Here is a 19,730-nt window from a genome sequence, read left to right as displayed (position 1 = left end):
ATGCACATTTAACAATATTGAAATTCAAATAGAGATACAATACTAATGCATTAAAAAAATGGGAGAAAAAGGCCTCAGTTGGTCTAATGTAGAACCTGTATAAGAACATAAGAATAGCCTCACTAGGTCAGGTCAATGGTCCTTCAAGCCCAGTAGCCCATTCTCACTGTGGCCAGTCCAGGTCACTAGTACCTGGCCAAAATCCAAGGAGTAGCAATATTCCATGCTATCGATCCTGTGCAAGTAGTGGCTTCCCCCATGTCTTTCTCAATAACAACTTACATTGGATACTGTATTTGCTACAGATGGGAAAAGTAAAAGACCAAAACCAAACCCTGTAACACCATCTAACACCATTCCAGCAGGGGAGAGCCGATGGAGGAGGGCTGCAGTCCGGCCACCGGACCAACGGTCGGCTCGGGGGCCCGTTCCAGCGGGGCACCCGACACTGTCTTCGCTCCTCCCCCATTCCAGCAGGGGAGAGCCGACGGAGGAGGGCTGCAGTCCGGCCATTGGACCAATGGTTGGCTCGGGGGCCTGTTCAAGCTGGACTTCAGTTTTGACTGTTTTGATTTTATTTTCACTTCTTTTTAGTTTATGATATATTTTTTAATCTCACTTATTATTTTACCACTTATTTTGTTTTATTTTATCATTCAAATTTCATTTAAATTTCCCCAGAATTCTATTGCTTCAACGGTTCTCCCTCTGCATCTATTCTTATCTCCCCTCTTTTTATCCTTTCAAATTCCTTTAGATCATTGTAATCTTATTAGTATGTTTATTTTCTTATTTTTCTCCTCTATCTCTATTTTCTTTCTTTATTACTCTTCTAATTGTCATTTTTCCTGGTACTTTAGTTAGATTGTGAGCCTTCGGGACAGTAAGGGAATTTCTAAGTACCTATCTTACTTATAATTTTAATGCACCAATATATTCATTGTAACCCGTTCTGGGCTCTTTTGAGAGGACGGGCTAAAAAATCGAATAAATAAATAAATAAATAAATAAATAAAGACTTTTCCTCCAGAAATTTGTCCAAACCTTTCTTAAAACAGCTATACTATCCACTCAGATCACAACCTCTGGCAACGTGAAAAAAATTTCCTCCTATTAGTTTTAAAAGTATTTTCTTGTAACTTCATCGAGTGTCCCCCTAGTCTTTGTAATTTTTGACGGAGTGAAAAATTGATCCACTTGTACCCATTCTACTCCACTCAGGATTTTGTAGATTTCAATCATATCTCCCCTCAGCTGAATCTTTCCCAAGCTGAAGAGCCCTAACTGTTTTAGTCTTTCCTCATACGAAAGGAGTTCCATCCCCTTTATCATCTTGGTCGCTCTTCTTTGAACCTTTTCTAGCACCACTATATTTTTCTTGAGATAAGGAGACCAGAATTGAATGCAATACTCCAGATGAGATCACACCATGGAGCAATATAGGGGCATTATAACATTCTTAGTCTTGTTAGCCATCCCTTTTTTTAATAATTCCTAGCATCCTGTTTGCTTTTTTAGCCGCCGCCACACATTGGGCGCTATCCCCAAGGTAGACCCTAGCATCCGGTAACTCATTCAGGTTATTCTTCCCAAGGTGCATCACTTTGCATTTGTCCACATTAAATTTCATCTGCCATTTGGAAGCCCAGTCTTCTAATTTTCTAATTCCAGCCTGCAATTTTTCACAATCCACAAGTTAAATAGCACCGGTCCCAGTACAGACCCCTGCGGCACTTCAGTGTTTACTCTCTTCCATTGAGAAAAATGACCATTTAACCCTACCCTCTGTTTTCTATCTGATAACCAATTCCTAATCCACAACTGAACTTTGCCTCCTATCCCATAACACTTTAATTTTCTCAGGAGCTTCTTGTGAGGAACTTTATCAAAAACTTTCTGAAAATCTAGATATACTATATCAACCGGCTTCACCTATATCCACATGTATAGTACCGCAAACAAGGACCACCGCTTATAATCGCTGGCCAAAAAAACTCCCATGAAACATTTATTAATCTACTAGTTTTTTAGCCCGTTACATTAACGGGTGCTAGAATAGATGTGTAGACTTATGCATTTCTTTCTTTCTTTCTTTCTGTCTCTCTCCTTGCCCCCTGTCTGTCTTTTTTCTTTTCTTTGTCTTTCTCCCCGTCTGTCTTCCCTTTTCCCTTACTTTTACCTCCCCCCTGTCCAGCATCAGCCCTTTTCCCTTCCTTTTACCTCCCCCTTGTCCAGCAGCATCCCTTCCCTGCTCCCCCTGTCCAGCAGTAGCCCTTCTCCCTTCCTTTTAGATGCCTCCTGTCCAGCAGCACCCCTTCACTGCTCCCTTTGTCCAGCAGCACCCCTTCTACTTTCTGTTTACCTCCCCCCTGTCCAGCAGTACCCCCTTCCCTACTCACTGGCCTGCGCTGTACACATGCGTGGTAGGTGCCATTTCCCAGCTCGGTTTGCCAGCTGTTATTTTCCCTCTACGTGGTCGGTGCCGAGAACAGCTGGAGGCTGTGGCCATCTGAGCTGTCAGAAGGGGGAGGAAGCAGCCCATACGGGCATTGGGCCAAGTCAGCCATAGGTGATTTTCTGGGCGGCAGGAGACCGGCATCTGCAATGCCTCTTCCTTTGCCTTTTGCATGTGGGAAGCTCCTGTTCTGCCCTTCCGTTCCTGAAATGAAATGGAGACCACGGATACTGTGATGCTGTGGGCTGGGAATTGAGCCTGGATATAGCTTTTTCTAATGTGGTATTGGGCTCTAGAACTGTGTTTTGGCTCCTTGCGTCCTGAGGCAGGAATGTCGCAGTAGTACCCCTTCTCCCTTACCTGCTCCCTGTCCAGCATCCGCTAGGCCGGGACGCCTCGGGGCTTTTGCTAGGCCGGCCCGCCTCGCATTATCGAAGTGGACAGGTCTAGCAAATGCCCCGCGGCCGCTGCTGCTGCTGGTCCATCAGAAGTCAGCCAGCGTCAGAGATCGGGGCAGGAACGTTGCTGGGGAAACCACCGCAAGCATCACAAATCGCCTCAGACTTCTACTGCGCATGCGGCACCACAGAGGCAGGGATCACGCCGTTTGAAGTGTGCATGCGTGCTTAGGGTTTTATTATAGCGGATGTATCATTTGTTTGAAACATCTTCATACTTATAAATATCCATTTTTTCATGCAGTTCACAAAATTGGTGATACTGAATCAAAATGACAGCAGTAATCTGGAAAAATAAATCAACAGGGATCTTTGTTTCACCAAATGGCTTCTTCAAGGGAAACTGCTGTCCTTTAGTTCCATGCCAACAGACTTGCTAACGTTCTTGGGAATTGTCACTGCTAAAAACAGAAAAGATGTCCATCAACTCACATTGCTAGGCTTTAAAACAATAATGCAATGCAACCAACAGTGAGGTCGATCAGGACAAACTAAAAAAAAAACATATCTGTGGCTGCACTGTCAGGTAAACTGTCCACTAAGCCATAAAAAAAAAAAATGTTGGCCAAGCTTTAAAAAAAAAACACAAAAAACAATACAAAATAGCTGCAAGCCACGTCATTGTGACGTGCATCTCAAAGATCGCTTAATAAAAAAATGATCTCAAAATGACAACAGTGTAGGTTATTCAAAAAACAGCATACTTCATTAAAAATAAAAACTAAAAGAAAAGAGTCCATTGTATACTAGAATTCAAACCAAATAAAGAAATACAGCTATTAATAAATGTTTCATAGGAGGTTTTTTGTTTTTTTTTTTAAATGATGATTATAAGTGGTAGTCCTTGGTGTTTGCAGTACTGTACATGATTATATAGGTTCTGCACCGGACAAACTGAGGTATTTTTCTCCTATTTTTGTGCATGCAACAACAAAAATTATGATATGTTGAAGTATAATGCACGTTTCATTTAGTTGGACAGCACACCATTTTTTTGTATTTGCTTGTTGCTTTTTGGGAATGTAGTGGGGGGTTTCATCTTATTTGGGGTTGAGTTTTCTGTCCATGTCGCTCCCCCACGCTCTACTCATGTGAACACCTCTGTTGCCAAAACTCTTTATTGGGTTGTGCGTCAATTATATACCCAGGTTTGTTTCTATCACAAGCCTGGTAACTCAGAAACAAACATAATCCTCTTGTAATTCTGCTACAATTTAAAGGGAGTGTTCCTGCCAGGCTACAGATAGTCTGTATACAGTAATATCAATTTAAAGGGCAGCATTTAACAGACAAGTAAGGGCCTAGCTACACGACATTACATTGCAAAACATACTCATATTCCACTTATACCATAAAGTTCCAAAGAGTAAAGGCGCGAGGTACCCCCTGGGATAAACATTAAAATCACATAACTAAAATACCATCAAACATACAATTATTTGTTAAAATAAAAAACCTTGAGCATCTTGTGAAATAACAGATAATTCTGAAGCTTCCTAATATGATACGGACGTGCATTCCAAGTGACTGATGCCAAGTATGAATGCCCCATTGAAAACAGTCTTTTAAAGCAAATCCCCCTAAGATCTGAAAAATACAAAGATAAAGTATCACATAGAGTTTTAGAGCTACTGCTCTTTGAAAAACAAATCCAGTTTAACAAATATTGTGCTTTTCCATATACACTTCTCCTTCCGAATCCGCGGTTTCAGCATCCGTGGATTCGGTTATTCGCAATTTTTTTACAAAAAAACTATTTTCATTTTTTGGCTATTTTTAAGCTGTCCAAGCCTCCTCAGAACCTTACCTGGTGGTCTAATGGTGAAGCGGGGCAGGAGCGATCTTCCTATGCTCCTGCCCCGTGCACAGCCATCATCAGAATGGCTGCCTTGAGTTCCCGTTGTAGTCTCGAGACTACAACGGGAACTCACAGCAGCCATTCTGATGACGGCTCTGCACGGGGCAGGAGCATAGGAAGATCGCTCCTGCCCTGCTTCACCGCTAGACCACCAGGTAAGGTTCCGGGGACGCAGGAGGGAAGCGGGAATTGGTCAGAGCCAGCCAAGAAGTTATTCGTGATTTTTCACACTTCGCGGTCCGGCCCCTGCGAGTTCCGAGGGAGAAGTATATTTTTACAGTATCTTGTAAATCATTGTACATAGTTTGAACTAGATCTGAGCCTCCAACAACAACCAATGTAGGTTATTGAGGAGAAAGCAGTTGCAATGTGCAGAGCATCATGGTCCCACACAGCTTACTGTATAGTTAATATTGTGGGTTTGCATAGATGGATAACAGATAGTTTTTCCAGTAGAAAAATACATGAGTCCTGAACCTGTGGATAGTGCATCTTTACCCTCAAGGAATGGAGAAGGCATCTACTTTTACAGCTCCATCTCCCTGCATCACTTGACACTGCCCCCTCTCCACAGTTTGTACCAAAGCAGAGATAACTCCTGAAAGAGGAGAAACAACAAGGAGTGGCAAGGGAACTTCCCATTCACATACTTTTGATCTGCTCTAAAAGAGAGCACAAATCATTAACAAATGCAACATAGTATCAACAAGGCTGAAAGAAAACCGCCTATTTGCGTGCAACTTGTTTGGCTCTGATCTGGTCAAGAGCAATCCTATATAGACACTCCAGTATCTCTGAAGCAGTAGCTTTGTTTTGCTTGAGTATTATTGGACAAGCCTTTGCAGAAACATACCTGTCTGAGGCTAAAACCAGGCTACACTGAAAATTGATAGGACGGGGCTTCAGGTCTCATGTGCTTTTCTATTGGAAAGAAAATTATCGCAGTAAGAACCTAATCTTTCATTCCAGTACAAAAAGCACATGAGTCCAAAGCAGTCCCTTGAGCCTAGGGAAGGATAGAAAAGCCTGCTTCGAGCACCACAGACCCAAAAGAAAAGTCCTTTTGTGCTGCCACCTCCACTCTGTAGAACTTAGGACTAAATACATTAAAACAGTCGTTAAGACCGTACAGGTCGCTGTGGGCTGATTTTTTTTTTTTTGGGGGGGGGACCAGTTTCTAAACCACAATCGATGCTCAAACAGCTGTCCAAGCAAATGAGTTTTGCGAAGGACATTCATAATCCCATCCGATTGCTCGCTTAGAAACCAGCTCTTGTACATATGCAGAGCCGGTTTGGAGAAGCCTGAACAGCTGAGCGGCAGGGGAAGCTCCAAAGCAGCCTCCTTCCACTCAGATTTTTGAGGCTTTTTCTTTTAAATGCATAGATGCTGTGCATGTGTTACGCACAATATTTATCCCCATTAAAAACAAATGCGTGCCTCCCCCCCCCCCCCTAACAACCCTCAGACCCAGAACCAAAATAGAGGCAGGAGGGATGTCCACTTCCTCTTACTGACTTGAAACCCCCTGTACCGAGCTGGACCAACCCCCTCCAGAACCCCCCTCCCTGTACTTCAATAAAAATCAGCAAGATGGATGCTCACTCCCTCCTGCTGCCGTGCCCCCCCCCAAGCTGACCCTCCCTCCCACTTTACAAAAAAATCAGCAGGAGGGATGCCCCCCAAACCACCTCGTACCTCTACATTAAGATGACAGCAAGAGGGATGCCCAGTCCCTCCTGCTCAAAGGCCCACCACTCTAAAATGGTGGGTCTTTTCCTTCCCAGTGCATCCTGTGATGCACGGGGGGGGGGGGGGGAGGGGGCTAAGGCCTCGATTGGCTCAGATCTGGCATCTGAGCCCACCTAAGGCCTGTCCCAGGGGAGGGGCCTTAGGTGTCTGAACCAATCAGGGCTTTAGGCTCCTCCCTCTGTATTCCAGGATGCACCAGGCAGGAGACCTAAGGCCCAGATTAGCTCAGACACTTAAGGCCCCTCGCAGGGAGCATCTGAGTCAATCTGGGCCTTAGGATGCACTGAGAAGGGGAAGGTCTGCCATTTTGGAATGGCGGGCCTGCGAGCAGGAGGGACTGGGCACAAGTATTGGCAGCTGCAAAACATCAGCAGAACATCTCCCAGTTAAAGTAAAAGCACTGAAAATCAGACACCTAGTTACCATAGTCCTGGAAGAATTCTGCATCAAAGATTTAAGAAAGTTAGCTTCTTTGAATAAGAACTTTTTTTCTGTTTTCAAATTTAATTACTACTTGAAGATATTGGTTATATTGTATTGTATTGATAGATATAATATGTAGAATTCTGTATGATTTTAAAATATTTTATTCATAACATTTTGTGCAAAATCTTTACATTCCTTGAGGAACAGTAACTTCATAGATTATCAGAATACAATCTGTATTAACTCAGAGTCTGGTCATTATCAAATTGAAGTTCTCCATAAGCTGGAAAATTAGCATTCACTGCAGTAATTTGCTTTCAGAATTTGAAACAAAAAATGTAAATATGGATATATAGGAAGATTTATTTATATACAGTCATACCTCGGTTTGCGAGTGTTTTGCAAGACAAGCAAAACACTCTCACAAATCTTGTTTTGCAAACCGAGCATTGACTCAATATGCGAGCCCTCACCCCCGAGAACCAGCATCACCCTCCCCCACTCCCCCGTCTGCCCACCCTAACCCTTACCATGATCGGGCACCAGCACGCAGCACCAACCCACAGGACGTGCCAGTGCCGAAAGAGCCTGCAACCTGCCTGTGATCTCTGCTAGGCCTTGAGCATCTGTGCATGCTCAAGGCCTTTTGGCTCCCGCTCTCTTCATTAGAATCTCGGAGAGAGCAGGAGCCAGAAAGCTTTGAGCATGTGCACCGGCATGTCCTGTGGGTTGGTGCTGCGTGCCAGTGCCAGATCGCGGTAAGGGTTTGGGCAGACAGATGGGCGGGGGGAGGCGATGGCAGTTCTTGGGAGGGGGGTTTGAAGCCAGTTCCTAGGGGAAGCATGCCAGTGGCCTCAGGGGTGGGGGGGGGGTCTTTTTGGGATATGGTGGGGTGGAGTGGAAGTGCGCCAGTGGCATCGGGGGGGGTGGGTGGGAGGTCTTTTTGGGATGTGGAACAAATCACCCGGGTTTCCATTAACTCCTATGGGGAAAGTTTCTTTGATATACGAGCACTGTGGTTTATGAGCATGCTTCTGGAATGAATTATGCTTGCAAACCAAGGTTCCACTGTATATAATGTATATGTTTAAATACTTTTATTTATTAGATCGTTGCTATAGAAAAAAAGAGTCCAGAAGAAAAGCAGCCAAGTTCTGCTGCTTCAGGATCAGATTCTCTTTCCAGTTTTACGATTGATGATGTGAAGTCTGTACTGGGTCAATTAACAAAGCAAGTTATTGACAATCTTCAGGTATGGAATCATGGACTCTTAATTTAAATATTGACAATGTTCTGATTAGAAATATAAGTTCTATGTATCTCAAAATAACAACAGTATTATTTTTATTTAAGGAATGCTGCAAATGTGTAGAAGTATTATAGAGGTGATAATGCAGGCCAACACTGTTTTGTGCCTCAAATGTTAGACCTGTTTTGGGGTATATTTGACCTGATTCCAAACATGGAACCAGTTTTCTCCTATCAGCTCTAGTTTTCAAGAAACAGAGCATGTGCCGTATACCACTCTTCACTGTGCTCACCCATTTAAAAAAATCAGGATATTTTAATGTAGTGTTAAAATTAATATCTTTAAGCATGAAGGAAACATAAAAATTAATAGAAAAGTGTACAACATGAAAATCTACTTATTTCATACCAAAAACTTAAGTTTATCATACAAACTTTCCAGTCATTTGATACACAAGAAGCTCCTTTTATAAGACTTTCGAGAGTGGGATCTGCCAGGACAATCCCACATAAGATTCCAACAATAGTCTGTCATTATCTTCCTTGGTATCTGGCTTCCATTGTTTTTATGTCTTGGTGAAATCTTTTACCTTACTCTTTGCTTGTCACCAAGGTTCTCTGCAAAGCAGTCTAAGTGACTGTGCAGATAATGGACTTTAACACTTAAGTTACAGCCAAGCCTGTTGAAATGAAAGAGCTACTAATTGTATGTAGTTGTTTGCCTCCTTGTTATCAAGAAAGTTTTTCACAACAAGAGCAAAGGCAGACAAGGCACATGATTCAGTTTCATTCATTGATGCTATGAAATGTTGGTCATTTATAAGTTGTCTGATCTGTGGACCATCGAAAATTCCTGCCTTCAGTTTTTCCATGGTAATTCCAGGTAACATATGTGCTATGGGGCTCATAATCGAAAGAGAAAAACATCCAAAAACCAGCCTAAGTCAGCACTTGGACGAACATTATCCAAATACGTCCAAGTGCCGATATGAAAAACGGGTTTTGGACGTATTTCTAAACGACCTAGGCCTTCATAGTGCCGCTGAACGACCAAAGCTAAATGGGGCGTTTCAGGAGGAGTGTCAAGGGCGAGAGTTGGGCGGGACGTGGGCCGGCTTAGACTTAGTCGTACAGCATGTATAACCGAAAGTTATACAGCCCAGGATCGACGGAACTTGGACGTTGTGACTTAGACCATGTAAAACATGGTCTAAGTCACAAAAACCCACCTAAAGTCACCAGATAAGCACTGCAAACACATAAAACAAACCCCCACACACTACCCCAGTGATCACCAACCCCCCCACCCCCATAAAAATATTAATCACACCTTTAAAATTCAGCCTCCAGACCATCATCACCTTGCAGCCTGGCATAGGAAAGCCTAGTCGTCCAGCACAGAGGCGGCTTAAGCCATCTTGAGGTTGGGTTAGGGACTCATGGAGAGGAGAACCCATGCCCATAAGCCCCTGTAATCACTGCATTGATCCGTAAACATGTGCACTCTCCTATACATCCCCAAAACCCTTTTTTTACTGGCATATAAGTGGCTCCTGCAGCCATAAGGGCTATTGGGGTGGTAGATAAGTGAATTTAGGAGATTCTGGAGGTGGTTTGGGGAGCTCACCATGACCTATAAGAGAGCTGTAGTGAGGTGAAGACATGGCACCCTTCTTGTGAAGTTCACAGCAGTGCCCTGTAAGGTACCCCACTATTTAGGTGCCATGTCTGTGTGTTCAGTCCATCACTTTGCAGTCCCCTCCCACGTCCAACAGGGCTTGTTCTAGGCGTTTTTGACTTGGACGAAATGTGGTATAAAGATGAACGATTTAGCGACTTGGAAAATCAGATCTGCAGAACATATAATTAGACGATTTTCGAAAGAAAAAAAATTTTGGGCGTATTTTTCAAAAATGTGTTCTAGGCTGTTTTTTTTACTTTGGACGACTTGCGAGCTAGACGAAAACGGACTTAGACGTCCCTTTATATTATGCCCCTCCACATATTTAATGCACGAACCGTCTTTATTCAAAGCATTTACAAATTGTTTCATCAGGACTTTCTTTATATGTAGTGGAGGCAGTATGATTCTAATTTGTGCTACCAAAGATTCATTGATTACGTTTTGTCCTCCAACCACCATATATTCCCTCTCTAAAAGGCGTTTCCCTTGTAGGAAAACTAGGTTCCTCCCTCCCTTTCAGAATCACTGAGCTCTGGAACAATCTTACCTCCCCTCTTAGGAATCTGAGCTCCCTCCAACTCTTCTGTAAACATCTGAAAACCTGGTTATTTTCAAATATGTAACTCTTCCTCTCTCTGGTTACTCTGTCCTAAATTTTCTCTTCATTTTGTCTTTTCCCTTCACTGGAGTTCCTTTCTACCCTAACCCTTGTTAACCGTGTCGAGCTTTGCTAATGTAGAAATGATGCAGTATACAACCTAAGGTTTAGTTTAGATTAATTTAGGCCAATCTTTTTATGACCAATGTTCATTTTTGGCTCTACTATCCCAAAGGCATAAAAAGCATTTCTAAGAAACTAGAGCTGATACCGTCTATCCCAAGGATCTCAAAGTCCCTCCTTGAGGGCCGCAATCTAGTCAGTTTATGCATTGAAAGCAGTGCATGCATGCATATTCATTGGGGAAATCCTGAAAACTCTACTGGGTTGCGGCCCTCAAGGAGGGACTTTGAGACCTCTGGTCTATCCAATGCAACTTTCTGAATCGGCGCCCCAAATAACCCCAGGAACAGGTAAAAAAAAACCTGTGTAATTAATGGTAGACTAATCTCTGAAGGTCTCACTGTTCCTGTGATCTTCACTGTTATTCATGGGGGATCATTTTGGCAAAAAAAAAACAAACAACAACAAACCCAGACCTGCAGTATGAGAATTGGGGCCATTAAGAGACAAAGCAACCAATGCCCTGGACAAGGGGAGGTACATCCCAGGCACTAGTTGGGCAGCCAAGCTCAGCACCAAAAGCAGCTTGTGTTACCAAAATAAGGTCTGCTTTCTCTTCGTAGTAACCCAAAATCTCTTCTATAATTCTCTTTCTCCTCAACTTCTCTCCCATATACTTTTCCTCCTGTTCGTGTAGTCTCCCAACCCTATACCAGCCAATCTCAACCCACACCCACATCTCCTACCAGTCACTCTCCATCATCCTGTTTCCATCACTTCCTTGTCATCCACAGCATACGAATCCAGAAATTTGTGGGTTATAACCATCTACCAGCAGGCGGAGATAAAGGACAGCAACTGAACTCTGTTATATAGGATGATATGCATTCCAGTCCTTTAGTATTTCCCCACAACTTCTGGTCCCTTTTGGGAAGCATGGCTTCTGGTTCAGTTCAATCTGGAGATGATGAGGCTTGTGCTGGTGTCTATCTTAGGGTACACCTGGTGGTTCTAGGTCCTCCCTCCTTCCCCCCTCCCTCCACCATTGACTTCTCCTTCCTCCGAGCCAAAATAAAATAAGAGGCTCAAACAATGCAGATTCACTGCTATAGACAACTTTCCTACAGGTAGGGGTTGAGTACTGCTGAATTTTAGTGGATTTCTTATCAGAGAGACTGATATCCTTACCATTGATTCTCTCTTTGCTACAACTTTTAATTTTCATCTTCCTTCCCAGCTGATGTACTGGTATAGTTTGTGTGGCTGTGTTCTACTCATAGTATCAGAGCCCTCAGGTGGGGGATCTTTTCCTGCCATGTCAGGATTGTGGCAGGTGCTTCAGGTTCCCGTCCAGGGCTCCCCTCAGATTTTTTCCTCACTTTTAGTAGAGCCCCGTAAGAACATAAGAACTGCCATCTCCAGATCAAGTCCGGCGATCCGCACAAGCAGAGACTCAGCCAGGTGTACACCTGGCATAATTTTAGTCACCCATATCCCTCTTTGCCTCTCGTAAGGCATCTAGTTTGCTTTTAAATCCTAGAATGGTGGATTCTGCAATAGCCTCTTCTGGGAGAGTATTCCAGGTGTCCACCACTCATTGCGTGAAGCAGAACTTCCTAATATTTGTCCTGAACTTGTCCCCCCTTAGCTTCAGTCGATGTCCTCTTGTCCGTGTCACATTGGACATTGTAAATAATTTTTTTTCCTGCTCTATTTTGTCAATTCCATTCAGTATTTTGAAAGTCTTGATCATATCCAATCGCAGTCTCCTTTTCTCAAGGGAGAACAATCCCAGTCTCTAAAATCATTCCTCGTATTCCAAGTTCTCCATACCTTTTATTAGCTTCGTTGCTCGTCTCTGCACCCTCTCCAGCAGTTTTATATCCTTCTTTAGGTTGGGAGACCATTGTTGGACACAGTATTCCAAGTGTGGTCTGACCATTGCTTTATAAAGCGGCATTATAACTTTCTCCGATCTACTCGTGATTCCTTTCTTTATCATGCCTAACATTCTATTTGCTTTCTTTGCCGCTGCCGTACATTGTGCCGACGGTTTCAGGGTCCTATCAGTACACCCAGGTCCTTTTCTTGTTTGCTCTTACCCAGAGTTGCACCTGACATTCTGTACTCATGTTCCTTGTTCTTTCTGCCTAAATGCATTACTTTGCACTTTTCCACATTAAACTTCATCTGCCATTTCTCCGCCTGACACAAGTCACTCTGGAGTTCCTCGCTATCCTTCTGCAATCTGATTGTCCGGCATAGCTTTGTGTCGTCTGCAAACTTGATAATCTCACTGGATGTTCCTTCTTGGTCATTGATGAAAATATTAAATAAGATAGGCTCAAGTACCGAGCCTTGGAGCACACTGCTAGTCACTTTCTCCCAGTCTGAGAACTTACCATTTATGCCCACTCTCTGCTTTCTGTTCTCCAGCCATTTGCCTATCCATCTTAGTATATCTCCCTCTATTCCATGGCTTTGTAGTTTCCCGAGAAGTCTTTCATGTGGAACCTTGTTGAACGCTTTCTGGAAGTCCAAGTATATTATGTCCACCAGTTCTCCATTATCAATTTGTTTGTTCACGGTCTCAAAAAATTGAAGTAAATTTGTCAAACATGATTTCCCTTTCCTGAAGCCATGTTAACTGGCTCTCATCAGGTCGTGTGTATCCAAGTGCCGGATTATGCTATCTTTAATCAGTGCTTCAACCATCTTTCCAGGGACAGACGTAAGACTCAGAGGTCTGTAGTTGCCCGGTTCGCCTCTTGATCCTTTTTTTAAAATTGGCATGACGTTTGCTATCTTCCAATCGTCCGGTATCTGTCCAGTTCTAATTGACAGGTTGGCAAGTTTTTGCAAAAGCTCTCCGATTTCAACCTTCAGTTCTTTTAAGACTCTCAGGTGAATTCCATCAGGTCCAGGGGATTTGTCGCTTTTAAGATTGTTGATCTGGTAGTATATCTGGTCCAAGTCCACTTCTACTATGGTGAGGCTGTCCTCTATTACTCCTTTGAACACTTTCACTGCTTCTGGTATTGTTGTGGTGTCCTCCTTCGTAAAGACAGACGCAAATAAGGAATTTAGTCTGTCTGCAATTTGTTTGTCTTCCTTGATGTACCCTTTTCTTCCCTGGTCATCCAGCAGTCCCACCGCCTCTTTTGCAGGTTTTTTTCCTTTTACGTATCTAAAGAAGGGCTTGAAATTTTTGGCCTTTTACGCTATTTTCTCCTCATATTCCTTTTTGGCATCCTTCACCGCCTTGTGACATTTCTTCTGATCATCTAATCTAATCTAATCCTTAGGTTTGTATACCGCATCATCTCCACGTTCGTAGAGCTCAACGCGGTTTACAGTAGGAACTACAATAGAGGGTTAGAGGTAGAAGTGTGAAGAAAATTTAGAGGACTTGGGATGCCAAGATATAAGAGTTTCCTTGATTCCTAAGTTGGAGGGAGACTTACATTTTTTGAGAAAAGCCAGGTTTTCAGATGTTTGCGGAAAACTTGGAGAGAGCTCAAGTTCCGAAGAGGGGAGGTAAGGTTGTTCCAGAGCTCAGTGATTTTGAAGTGAAGGGAGGTCCCTAGCTTTCCTGTGTGGGAAATGCCTTTTAGCGAGGGGAAAGATAGTTTTAATTTGTGGGAAGATCTGGTGGTATTAGGGTTTGAGGAATTCCAAGAAAGAGGGATAAAGGGAGGGATCATCTTTGTGCTTGTTCCAAGCTTCGGTTGTTTTCGTGCGTTTCCATTTTTTAAAGGAGTCCTTTTCTTTTATGGCTTCTTTCACCTCTCTAGTAAGCCATGCCGGTTCTCCTTTGCCTTTAATTTTCCTTTCTTTGGAAATCCGCAGAATGTAGAGATTTTGTGCTTCCGTGATAGTATTTTTCAGTAGGGACCATGCCTGATCTACCGTTTTAACTTTGTCCATCTTTTTCTTGAGCCGTTGTTTCACCATGGCTCTCATGCTATCGTATCTTCCCTTTTTAATGTTTAAGGTCGTGGTTAAGGTTTTGGTACGTTTCCTTTTCCCGATGTCAAGTTTAAAGTTGACCATGTTGTGATTGCTTGTCCCCAGCGGGACCCTGACTTCTACTTCTATTCCTATGGTGGCTTTGGCATCTAGACTCCAACCTGCTAACATAGATGTCGCTACGGAGTGGCAAATGCCACCCCCCCAAAAAATGGCTTATCACCCCAGTTTCAGTAGAACAAGCTATATTACTTCCTGTCCTGTTCCCTACCCCACACAGTCCAGTATTTTTCTTCTTCCCTCTTCCTCACGAGGTCCAGGATCTTCCTTTTTCCCCCTCAGCAGTCCTTCACAACCAGCAAAGAAAGCAGGCTACCTCTGGTTGGCTCCAGAAGCATTCTCCTCTGCTTTTCCCTGACTCTTCTGACACAACTTCCTGCATCTGTGTAGGTAGGGCACATTGGGCAGAAGGTTTCAGTATTGTAAAACATAACAAAGCTGGTAAAAGGGAAAACTTTGAGAGCCATCAAAGAGATTTATGCTGCAAATAACAGAGCAGGTGGAAGAACATTACTGGTAAGTGGGTTGATCCAGCAGAAGTGGTGGTTTTAAGAGAGATGCTGGATAACATCATGGATCAAGAGGATTGCTTTGCACTAGTCTTGCAGGAGATAAGGAAAACTGAGACTGAAATTGTGCAAACACAGCTTTCCAAATTTTGAGAAAGTTTTGAGAGCCTGATAATATGTGTCACCGATGCAGAGTCAGAGGGCTGCAACTTTAGAGGACTGGACAGAGATGGAGAGCACTGCCAAACAGGCCTTGCATACACAGTTTTGGACACTGAGTGAAAAATGGAAGAATGGGAGGTCAAACCTGTGGTTGTTTGGACTCCTGGAAGGTGTACTCGGCCCTCAGCTACAGACAAGGGATGGCTCAGTAGACCTGTTTAGTAATTTTGAGTTTACGCTGTGGCCGGGCCCGTCCCCGAGTAGGTGAGAAACTCCGGCCCGGACCACAAGTAAGAATTTTAGTACGCCTTTTATATAGTGGTGAAAGGAAGACCCGGATTCCTTGAAAAACAGTACCAGGTTTATTAGTGTCCCAAAGTACAGAGAAAAGAAAACAGAAGCAAAAAGAAAACATTCACCTTGGTTGGTTAAAGTCCTTTGGGTGCATCCTGCACACTATTATATTACAGTCCAGGTGAGTCTCAGGTGTTTTACTGAGGAGCTGGATTGCCCCTCCTTATCAAAAGGAAAAATACTATAACATCAAAATATTATATCAGTTCCATGCCTTCCTTGGCTCGTATCCCCACTGGGATTTATTGATCTCTCTGGACCTTAACACCTTCTGGCTTTTATAGCTGAGCACGGCTTGTGTCAAGCCTTTTCCCCTCTCAGCTCTCTTTATCTTCTTGATACGTTTTTATCACTTAATTAGCTTTGCCAGCACTGCTCTGGCTTCCGGGTGAAACAAATAAACAATGGGAGAACGTTCTTCTTGAGATTAGCTGAGGACTTTCACATACCGTATTCCCCCAGGTCCATGTCCTCTTCACTTATATTATCACTCAGGACACTGCACATTTCCCATTCACCCTCATGGGAACTCTGGCTTAACGTTTCCTCATTACTACCAGGCTGTGCTTCCCATCCCCCTCTCTGCAAGTCTGCCAAAATACCTGCAGCCTTTCCCTGGGGATAATTTCCCAGCCCTTCTCTCTGGGGTTTAAGTTGCCAATCACTGTACCTCCCAAGTGCTGTACCACCTTTCCTTAGGTGCTGGCTCCCTGCCATACTCTCATGCTGGGTCTTAGGCACCCTCTGTGACCTGGAAACTCCTTGAGTGGTTTGGCTTCTCTCATCAGAGACAGCTGTGTCCTCCTTCCCTCTCCTCAAGTCTGCCAACTGACTTTGCCTATAAGGCAAACTCCCGGGTCGGACTCCACCCCTCTCCAAATTGGTCTCAGGTTTCTCCCTGACTTGGGGAAAGGAGTGATAGGGGCAATTAGTAGTTTTCAGAGCCTTCCCTAACTGGCTCTTCAGCTGTGCTGGGACCTGCCTGGGCTTGCATTCTTTTGGCTGAGCCAGCTGTCCTGGCTCCATGCCGGGTTTTACAGAGCCCTGTGCTGCATTCTGGGGAGTTTTAGCAGTAGTTTTCACTGTGACAGGAGCTTCCCTGTCACAACGCCCAGCAGTGTCTGTGAGCTGTCTAAGCTCAAGGTTAACAAGGCAATGGGGTCTGACAACTTACACTCCAGGGTGCTCAGGGAGTTGAGTGATGTCTTGGCGGAACCACTATCCATGCTCTTCAATCTCTCCCTCAGTACAGGTAGAGTCCCGCTGGACTAGAAGACGGCTAACGTCATTCCACTCCACAAAAAAGGATCCAGGATGGAGGCAGCGAACTACAGACCAGTGAGTCTCACATCAATAGTGAGCAAATTAATGGAAACTCTGATCAAACGCCAATTGGATACGATCCTGAACGAGGAGAATCTACGGGATCCCCGTCAACATGGATTTACCAAGGGGAGATCCTGCCAATCCAACCTGATCAGCTTCTTTGACTGGGTGACGGGGAAGCTGGATGTTGGGGAGTCCCTAGACATCGTATACCTGGACTTCAGCAAAGCATTCATTTGCGTACCACACCGCAGGTTGCTGAGCAAGATGAGTTCTATAGGATTGGGCGACACATTGACAAAATGGGTTGGGAACTGGCTTGGAGGTAGGCTTCAGAGGGTAGTGGTGAACGGCATCCCCTCCGAAATGACGGAGGTGATTAGTGGAGTGCCGCAGGGCTCAGTTTTGGGCCCGATCCTATTCAACATCTTTATAAGAGACTTGGCAGAGGGGCTCCGAGGTAAAACAACATTATTCGCCGATGACGCTAAACTATGCAATGTAGTGGGCAAAAGCACAACAGACAAAAACTCATTGCCTGACAACATGATGCACGACCTACTCCTACTGGAGCGCTGGTCTAGGACCTGGCAACTCAGCTTCAATGCCAAAAAATACAAAGTCATGCACCTGGGTAGCCAAAATACATACAAGACTTACACCCTTAATGGCGAGATCCTAACAAGAACTGTAGCAGAATGAGACTTAGGGGTGATCGTCAGTGAGGACATGAAGACTGCCAATCAAGTGGAGCAAGCTTCATCCAAGGCTAGACAAATCATAGGTTGCTTATGCAGGGGTTTCGTCAGCCATAAGCCTGAAGTCATTATGCCATTGTATAGATCCATGGTGAGACCCCATCTGGAATACTGTGTACAATTCTGGAGGCCACATTACCGCAAAGATGTGCTGAGACTCGAGTTGGTCCAGAGAATGGCCACCCGGATGGTCTCGGGACTCAAGGATCTCCTGTACGAGGAACGGCTAGATAAATTACAGCTATACTCACTCGAGGAATGCAGAGAGAGGGGAGACATGATCGAGACGTTCAAGTATCTCACATCGCGGTGGAAGAAGATATCTTCTTTTTCAAGGGTCCCACGGCAACAAGAGGGCATCTGTGGAAAATCAGGGGCGGGAAACTGCACGGTGACACCAGGAAATTCTTTTTCACTGAAAGGGTGGTTGATCGCTGGAATAGTCTTCCACTTCAGGTGATTGAGGCCAGCAGCGTGCCTGATTTTAAGGCCAATTGGGATTGTCACGTGGGATCTTTTCACAGAGAAAGGTAGGGGAGGGTCATTAGGATGGGCAGGCTAGATGGGCCGTGGCCCTTATCTGCTGTCTATTTCTATGTTATGTTTCTATGTACCAACATATGGATGTAAGGCATTATGTAAGAGATCTGTTGAAAGAATGCTTTCCGGGGGTCCCTGCTTTGCCTGAGTACAGAATAGAATGAACACACTAAGAACCGAGAGTGCCAGGTTGCAACTCCTATGTACACTATTATTCTGAAATGCCTACATTATGTGAAGGCAGAACATTTGCTCTGGGCTTCTAGGAGGCAGTCAGTTGTGGAGTATAAGGACTAAGATTCACATTTTTTCTGGATCTAGCCTCTGAAACTGTCCGTAAAAGGAAGGAATACGGTTGGGATCTGGTATCCAGCCAGATTAATAGTTATTTTACGGCATAAAGACATTTTTCAATACCCCTGAGTTGGTTTAATTTGTGAAAAGCTTGCAAAATCAGAAATGAGAAAGATCAATGAATGTGAATGAGGATATGCATAAGCATAGTGCTTAGTGGGGTAGGTGGTTAGGAGGATGGGTAAGGTTAGAGAGACAATGGAATAATTTTGTTTGTTCTGCTATTACTGAGCAAACGAGTCAATATAAACCCGGTCTCAAGGATATAAGCTTATATATTCTTCATAAAGAGACTTGCATAGACCTCAGTGGTACCTTCTGTATGTATTAAACTTTTATCATACAGAGTAATGGCACCCAAAATCATCATCGGTCTCAAAGTGTCTCAATACTATATCTATTTTTAGTATTTTCAATATTTTTCAATAGGATAGAATACTTATCTTAGTCTATGTGGGTGGGGGCAGGCACTCCAACATAGGACTATGTTTCGCACATACAGGGCTTTTTAAGGAAATCCCCCTGCAAAAATATACATATAATAGGCTTAGTAACCTTTATTAAATATTACTTTACAACTAAATAAATAAACAGTTTATAGCTAAATAGATTAATTTATAAATAAGTAGATAAGTACCTTAAGCCAAACGCCTCATGCTCCCCACATTCATTCGTTTTTCAACTAGGTAAAATGGCCACGGCGTTCACTACATTTATTCAAAAGTTAATCACGTGATGACTTCATTCTTAACACTCATACGTCCCCTGCACAGGCCAGTCAGCTCAGATTTTTAGCATTCAAATCAGTGTCATCCATTCAATTTCGATGTTCAGACCCAATGGTTTTACTGAATTAAGAGTGTAAATCCATTTTTGTTCTTTAAAGTTCAATCTCTCATGATGAGCAAAGCCAGCAATACGTGGAACATTATGGTTTTTCTCATATAGCAACATAGCTATATGCTATAGCTCCATTAAAAGAAAGTGATTACATTGGTCAACAAGCATTTTGCTACTGGAGTTCTGTCACCTGCACCTTAACAAGGGCCACATGCTGACTCTAAATCTGAAAACAGTTTTTGTCTATCACATCCTA

At 43.6% G+C, this 19,730-nt stretch overlaps 1 protein-coding gene across 1 annotated transcript in view; it reads left to right on the top strand.

The window, feature by feature from the left end:
• Nucleotides 1–19,730, top strand: part of CABCOCO1 (ciliary associated calcium binding coiled-coil 1) — a 166,397-nt gene that overhangs the window by 128,413 nt on the left and 18,254 nt on the right. Inside the window, exon 8 of the mRNA XM_033942110.1 lies at nucleotides 8,058–8,201. Within this exon, the coding sequence (XP_033798001.1) occupies nucleotides 8,058–8,201 (144 nt within the window). The remainder of the gene's footprint in view (nucleotides 1–8,057; nucleotides 8,202–19,730) is intronic.

Source organism: Geotrypetes seraphini, chromosome 4, assembly GCF_902459505.1.
Source record: "Geotrypetes seraphini chromosome 4, aGeoSer1.1, whole genome shotgun sequence".
Taxonomy (NCBI): domain Eukaryota; kingdom Metazoa; phylum Chordata; class Amphibia; order Gymnophiona; family Dermophiidae; genus Geotrypetes; species Geotrypetes seraphini.
The sequence above is the reverse complement of the archived record's forward strand: the minus strand, read 5'-3'. Positions and strand labels throughout refer to the sequence as shown.